General features: G+C 39.3%; 1 protein-coding gene across 14 annotated transcripts in view; it reads left to right on the forward strand.

Annotated features, from left to right (window-relative positions):
- ELF2 (E74 like ETS transcription factor 2) overlaps nt 1–2,289 on the forward strand; it is a 94,695-nt gene extending 92,406 nt beyond the window's left edge. For all 14 annotated transcript variants that reach the window (XM_045467313.1, XM_045467306.1, XM_045467308.1 and 11 more), the window contains one exon: nt 46–2,289. In XM_045467313.1, coding sequence (XP_045323269.1) covers nt 46–673 — 628 coding nt within the window. In that variant the 3' untranslated portion in view covers nt 674–2,289. The remainder of the gene's footprint in view (nt 1–45) is intronic.
- The last annotated feature ends 5,870 nt before the right edge of the window (nt 2,290–8,159 follow it).

Here is an 8,159-nt window from a genome sequence, read left to right on the forward strand (position 1 = left end):
AGAAACCTGTTGTCTAACATTAAATCAATTTTTTTAATCTACTAGGACAGTTCGTGTCGCAATGCAAGTACCTGTTGTAATGACATCGTTGGGTCAGAAAATTTCAACTGTGGCAGTTCAGTCAGTTAATGCAGGTGCACCGTTAATAACCAGCACTAGTCCAACAACAGCAACCTCTCCAAAGGTAGTTATTCAGACAATCCCTACTGTGATGCCAGCCTCTTCTGAAAATGGAGACAAAATCACCATGCAGCCTGCCAAAATTATTACCATCCCAGCTACACAACTTGCACAGTGTCAACTTCAGACAAAGTCAAATCTGACTGGATCGGGAAGCATTAACATTGTTGGAACCCCGCTGGCTGTGAGAGCACTTACTCCTGTTTCCATAGCCCATGGTACACCTGTAATGAGACTATCGGTGCCTACTCAGCAGGCATCTGGCCAGACTCCTCCCCGAGTTATCAGTGCGGTCATAAAAGGGCCAGAGGTAAAATCAGAAGCAGTGGCAAAAAAGCAGGAACATGACGTGAAAACTTTGCAGCTGGTACAAGAAGAAAAACCAGCAGATGGAAATAAGACAGTGACCCACGTAGTGGTTGTCAGTGCACCTTCAGCTATTGCCCTTCCCGTAACTATGAAAACGGAAGGACTAGTGACGTGTGAGAAATAAAATAGCAGCCCTACCACGGACTTAAGACTGTTAGTGATAGTACTAACATAAATACTTGCAAGGGAGGTCATCAAGAAGAGTCAAAAGAAGACTTTAAAACATTTTTAATGCATATAAGAAAACAATCAAACTTACTGGAAGTAAATTACCTATCCCATGTTTCAGTGGGAAATGAACTACATACGGAGATGCTGACAGAAAACTGCCTCTTACAGTAGGAAACAACTGAACCCATCAATAAGGAAAAGGATTGAAAAGGGACCAAGCAACTCACTACAATATCAAGTTACACTAAGACTTGGAACACTAACATTCTGTAAGAGGTTATATAGTTTTCAGTGGGGAGGGGTTGGGATGGGTGATCTCATTGTTACATACAGCAATTTTTGATGCATTTTATATGCATACCAGCAATTATTACTGTGTTCACACAGAACTCACTTAACTGGTGCTACGTGAAGACTGCTAATATAGGTATTTTAGAATGTGAATTGAAAATGGATCCAAAAGCTTTTCAGAAAGATAGCAAAAAAGATCTAGTGCGATTTTTTTTTTTATATCATATAGCTTAAGCTGATTTAAAACAAAGGCCTTAGACTAATTTTCAGTTTTCTTTATCGAAATAAGCTAATGGCTTGTTTGTGTAAAGCTTTTTTATTAAAAGAAAAATTTTAAAAATCTTGTACCTAGCACAGTATTGTTATAGAATTTACATGTAACATTTTATATGGTAGTTTAAGTCTGTCAGTTTCCTAATTGTGGACAAATTAACAGTTGCTCTGGCCTTTTGCTGTAACCTGCCTGTGTCACTCACTTAGCCCTGGCATCTGTGCAGACATATCAGTTCCAGTTCTACTGTCACTTGGAAGTTCAGGCTCAGCATGAATTTTTGTCAGGTAGCTCTAATACCTGGTGTTTTTGTTTTTTTCCTTCCTTCCTTTCTTTTCTTTCTTTCTTTCTTTTTTTTTAGTTGAAGTTTAAGAGGGAAAGTACCAGTGTTCAGATTTGAACTATAATAGTTTGTATATTCAACATTTGAAGTATATTCTATTTTGTTGTACTCTTGTTTCAAAGTGTATTCAAGTAGGTTTTCTGAAATATAGAAATGAAATTTATGTTGTGGTTTGGTGTCTGGTGATATTTATAATATTCAAAAGCTAGTATAGAGACACTGTTTTAGTTAAGTAGTAGAAGTCTTATTTCTCCTTCCCAACTACCGTGTGAAGAAATATTCCTTCTGTTTTGTTTCATTACATTAATATTTGCAAGTATCTGCATGTTGCCACTTAATTTCTAATTACTGTCATGAACTATAATGTTCTACTTACCGTGATGAGTTTATTATTTTAATGTTGGCCACACGTAAAGAATTTCTATTTCAAATCAGACCAGTTATTTCTCAAACAGACCTTTTGAGGGTTAGGATGAACAAGTAATATTCTTGCCCTTTTGCAAATTAGGAAATGGAGGTAGGTACCAGAGGGATTACAGGAGTTTCCTAATTTCACACCAAACTAGGTCCTAGGACTCCACATCTTCATGTTCTTTCTACTACAAAGAAAAGTTGTCTATTTTTACATCTTTTAGAAATTTAAATAAACTGATACTTAATATTTTGTGGCCTTTAATTGTGCTTTTGATCAGATACTACTTAGGTCAACAAAGATTTTTTATAACCGAACCCTTTGTAAGCATTGATCTTTTCCATAAATATACCTGATGGTACTTTTTTTTTTTTTTAATTTTTTTAACATTTATTTATTTTTGAGACAGAGAGAGACAGAGCATGAACGGGGGAGGGTCAGAGAGAGAGAGAGGGAGACACAGAATCTGAAACAAGCTCCAGGCTCTGAGCTGTCAGCACAGAGCCCGATGCGGGGCTCGAACTCACGGACTGAGAGATCATGACCTGAGCCGAAGTCGGACACTTAGCCGACTGAGTCACCCAGGCGCCCCTACCTGATGGTACTTTTTAATAAAAGCTGAAAGAAAAACTCACTTCTTATCCCATTTGGGAGTTAAGCTCAAATTCTGCCTACTTTTAAAACATTTCCTAAGTATTTCAGTTTTCTTTGGCACTTTCTTTTTTGCACTATAGTTTCATTTGTTGAGTCCTATCTTCTATATTTTTTGAGGGCAAAGAGTACATATATAGCTTATACCATACGTTCACCACTCCCAAAGTGCTAAGCATATTGGACACTCAGACACGTATTGGTTTTGGTAACACATTTGCTAAGAATCTAAGTCACGTACTGTGAATGACAGATAAGACTTAAATTTTCAATGAATAATATACCCCCCTCCCCACTATAATATTAATTGGTTCTAACTGGGTCAAACCAGAACTACCTAGCTTATCTCTACCATTCTGCCTAGACATTTTTCTAGCTCTCAGAACAAGTACACCTAAGGTCTAGATCTGAAAACCTGTATGTAGACAGTATTACTGATCAGAGTGTTTCTGCTGATTAAAATCACCAGTGGTATGGCTTTTAATCTCAACCCTTCCAAACTGTAAACCACTGTAACTTACATTTGTTTTTTGTGTCTGGTATATTGAGGAACCACATAACAATAGCTTGATGCCACTATGTTTTCCAGCCTCACTAGGGCTTTTGAACAATAATCAGCAGTCTGTCGTGAGCTGTGAACTCCCTCCATATCTGGATCCTTTGCTTTAAGAGTATCTTATACGGGCATCCTTCCTCACCCACCTGTTTCAAGGAGGCGGCAGGTGTGCCCTCCTCCTGGACTCTGCCTCTCCTCTCCTTTCACACCTCCTTGGTCTCCTTGTTCCAGCAGTTTAATAGCCTATCATTCTGTCTCTTTTTCTTCAGTGGCTGAATTCTGGCTTAGAAACAGTTCTCACTGAGGTCCAATAATACAGTAGTAAAATCAAACAGACACTTCATTTTTTTCATGTGACCCTGTGCCTTAGCCTGCTTCTTAAAAATTCTCTTTTGGTTTTCCATGACAACCTTCTACCTGACCAGTCAGTCTTCTTAGTCTGCTTCAGTTTTCCCATTTAATGTTAACACTAAGGTTCTGTCAATGGGGCTCTTTTCTTCAGAGTAGTTGTAAGAATTAAATGAATTAATTTGTTAGAGTCAGTGCCTGGCATCTAGCAAGCACTCTAGTAAGTGCTTACTATTACGATTTTACTTCAACTGAATTGTAAGATAATTTCATCCATGCCTGTTGTTTTTACTGCCAAATGCGTTCTGGCCTAGAGTTTTCAGGCTCAGTTGGGTTTATCTAAATGCCTACGATTTACTCCTTGAATGTCCAGCTGAGCTCTGTTCTGAAATCTGTTCTCAGCTCAGTAAATGACATAACCAGCAGCCCATTGCTCAGGCCAGAAGAAACCATTCTAGACACCTTACTTCCTACCTCCAGCCGTTCACCAAATCCTCTTGACAGTACCTTGTAAGTCGCTTCCTTTCCCATCCTCCCTACCTTTACTGCTCATCTTGCCAAGCCTCTCTGTAGTCCATTTCTCTTGCTACTGCTTTAAATTCTTCAATGGCATCTCTTCCTGAAAACATAAAAGTTCAAAGCAGAACATTTAAGTCCTTTGATCTGGCCTCTGCCTACCTTCCCAAGCCTTATTCTCTTGCTTCTCTTTTGGTCATCTCTGGACTACAAACTTTCCAGGCACCTGTACCTCACTAGGCCCTTCCACAGATGGCTGCTCTCTAGACCTCCCTCTGCATTCACCCACATAGGAGTTCACTTTATTTATGGAGTTAGAAGTGACAGATATCAAAATAAAAATCTCTGAAATAGGCTGGGAAACCACCCAGGTTGGGAAGTGGTCTACTCTGAGTGAATTCTGAGGATAAAGACGGAAATGTGTAATGTATATGAAGACCAGGGTTAGGGGAGAGGAAAAAGAATAAGCAGTGGGAATGAAAGATGGTTCACAGAGAATTAAAAGGACGGATGAGGAAACATTTCCAGATATGGTGGGCAACACTATCAAGTGTAGCAGAAAGGGCTAAGCATAGGTGGCCAAAGAAAAAGCCAGAGATTGTTGATACAGTAAAAAAAAAAAAAGGGCAGTTCTAGTAGGCGGTGGCCTTGAAGGCAGAAAATAAGGGATGGGGCACCTGAGACGTTACCAGTGGCCTCCCTCTGACAACCTGGCAATTACTTCACTACAGAGAAGGCATCCCTGATCACTGTATATAAATCAGTCGTGTGTAAGAATTAGACTTACACAGGAAGACAATTTTACTGTCTTTGGGGTTATTTACAGAGTATCCTATGCTACTTTGACTTGACGTCACCTGGCCTACTCCGAGGGCATGGACACAGCACATTGTTTTGGGGAGGCAAGAATAACCCTACTTTATTTTAGTTCCATAGCTGTCACTGTAACTTTTCCCTGTATTACTTCTTTTAACCATTCACAACCCAAGCCCTCTGTGGTTGTGATTTATTTGTACTTCAGCCCCTATGTTACAATCACCATACAATCTCCGTAATTAAAACTTACAATCTTCTGTAAAACTTAACAATCTTCTGTAGGAAGTCGTACACAGTGATACATTCCTAAAGAGAACGAGAAGATACTATGCAACCCTTTGCAAGTGCACTGGTTTGCTTCCTTTGCGCATCACGCCTCCAAAGCCTTGAAAACTCAAGTGCTGCAAGGGAGACTGATCTGATTTGACTTTTGTCTACTTCTTGTTTTAAGCAACCGTAACTATCTTTATGAACACTGCAACTCAGCAGTAATGTTGGGAGTTCAGGACTTAAACACAGTATATCGCAACTTCCACAGTGAGAACTTACAAACAACAAGACTGTTTAATACTTCTGTATCAAAAACCAAATAAAACTGAACTATAAAATAGGCTGTAAAATAACAGTTGTCTTCTCCCAAGATCTTTCTTCCCATCCCCTTATAGTAATATGTTTAACTTTGAGAAAGTGTTGTCTATTTCAGAAGACTTAAGTGACACCATCGCTGTCATAACAGATGAAATACTATTTACATAATCCGCAAATTATTTCTGAGTTACAGGATATTAATTCACTGTAACATGTACCTTTGCTGCCCATTAGAATCACTTGGGAAGACTGAACAATCCTGTTGCCCAGGTCACACTCCATACCAATTCAGTTACAACATATGGCAGTGGGAGCCAGGCATCAGTATTAACTATGTCTAGGAGACTTCATTGTTGCTGCTGGCAAGTTGTATGGATACAATCAAAGAAAGCTTTATATTCAGGGATCTGCTCTATCTATCCCAAGCTTTTCTAAATGTTCAGTAGAAAAAGGTAGTTTGACATAGGTATATTAAGTATTACAACGGGCTTTTGAGGCACCTGGGTGGCTTAGTTGAGCGTCCAGTTTCAGCTCAGGTTATGATCTTCCGGTTCATGAGTTCAAGCCCCACATCAGGTTCACTGTTGTCAGCACAAAGCCTGCTTCAAATCCTCTGTCCCCCCTCTCTCTATCCCTCCACCATTTGCGTTCTCTCAAAAATAAATAAAACATTTTTTTTAAAGTATTAGAACAGGCTTTTGAAAAGCTTACATACTATATATTTCATCAATTCCAAAGCCCTTCTCATATTTAACAGCTCTTTAATTAAGGTGAGAAAGTCTCACAAAACAGTGTATTATGTTAACGTGCCTTGTCCCTTCAAAGAAATTGTTTTGGAAAGCTATATACTAATGCCAACAATGCTACCATTGTTCGAAATGTTTTTTTTTTTTTTTCTTTTTTTTTTTTCCTAATTGCTTCCTGGAGCAGGGCCTAAAATTTAAAACATAATTAATAGAGGCAAGTTTTCCGAGGAAGATTTTAGTTTTAGAAACTGCCAAGTCACTTGAGGTAAATAAATTGATGTGAATCAAACTAGGTAATGCCATATTTGGTTCAAAACGAGATGTGGCTATAAGATTCACAGTACTTTTCTGGAGAGCACCCTAAAACTGGATATGGAAGCAGTTCCAAAAAGTTGCAAAAATATATTTTTTTAAAGGGACTTTTTTTAAGTTTATTTAGAGAGAGGGAGAGAATCCCAAGCAGGCTCTGTACTGTCAGTGCAGAGCCGGATGTGGGGCTCAGACTCACGAACTGTGAGATCATAACCTGAGCCAAAACCAAGAGTCAGAGGCCCCCTGCAAAAACAGTTCTGAGCAGTGTGAATAGAAACTCAAATTTTGTGGAGGTATCAGAGTTCAATGTTTTGAGAAACCTTAGAGATTTTCTGATCTATTGCCTGTGTTACAAATAAAGACACTAAGGTTTGAAAACAATGGACTCCTCAGTCGTAGTTAGGTTAGTCAGTGGCAGACCTAAAAACAACTTCTCTGCCTCTCAATTCAGTTTTAGCCTCAGTCTCCATTCCCTCCCTTCCAAAAAAAAAAAAGGCGGGTGGGCGGGTAGGTCAGTTTAGGAATAAGTCTGTACTATCATCTAATGATCCTTACTTTCTCACAAACTAAATCTTAAAACGTTGCAGAATTATGCTGTGATGTTGTTCTCTTCAGATTTACCAATCTGTGGAAACCAAAATGAGGTGTTGGACATATTCTTGGTGCCCAGTCTCCCATTCTCTTTCTTTTCTTAGTTTTTTTTTTTAATCTTAGAGACGGAGGGGCAGAAGGGGAGAATCCCCAGTAGGCTCCATGCTCAGCACGTAGCCCCACGCAGGGGCTCGATCCCGTGATCCTTGGGATCATGACCTGAGCTAAAATCAAGAGTCGGACACTCAGCCAACTGAGCCACCCAGGCGCCCCATTCCATCATATTTCTTGATGTTTTTACATTATAGATAAGGATTCTGTAATCCTATTTCAACATTCTTGTACACAAATTGTCCACATCTAAAAACCTGAATCTGTTTAATGTAGCAAGGTAATTTATACTCTGCTTTATTACCAAAAGGATTTCAGATAGTTTACATATTCTAAGAACAAGTGAAAGTCAAAAAATAGGTAAAAGAAAAAAGGATGGCAAAAGATGAAAGCATACAGAATACATGTTGTAAAATGTTACACAGTAATTAAAATTCAGCTATAAGGTTTGGTTTTGAATGTCTTGGAAGCCAAGGCAAAAAAGATGATCAGTAATGAGATTCAAAGAATCCAGTTTACCAGCTGCTTAGAAGCAACTAAGCTTTTCCTAGCATTTTGTCAAGAGGAATCGGGGCGCCTGGGTGGCTAAATCAGTTAAGCGTCCGACTTCAGCTCAGGTCAGGAGCTCACGGTCATGAGTTTGAGCCCCACATGGGGCTCTGTGCTGACAGCTCAGAGCCTGGAGCCTGCTTCCAATCCTGTGTCTCCCTGTCTCTCTGCCCCTTCCCCACTTGCACCTGTCTCTCTTTCATTCTAAGAAATAAACAACAAACAAAAAGGAATGGCCGTGTCTGCATGTCTAATCTTGCATGAGTGTTCTTAGATGTGGGCTTTATACAGAAATCTAGGGAACAAAGGCCTGGAATTGTGAGTATTCCGTTCATCAC

The sequence above is a fragment of the Leopardus geoffroyi genome, chromosome B1, assembly GCF_018350155.1.
Source record: "Leopardus geoffroyi isolate Oge1 chromosome B1, O.geoffroyi_Oge1_pat1.0, whole genome shotgun sequence".
Taxonomy (NCBI): domain Eukaryota; kingdom Metazoa; phylum Chordata; class Mammalia; order Carnivora; family Felidae; genus Leopardus; species Leopardus geoffroyi.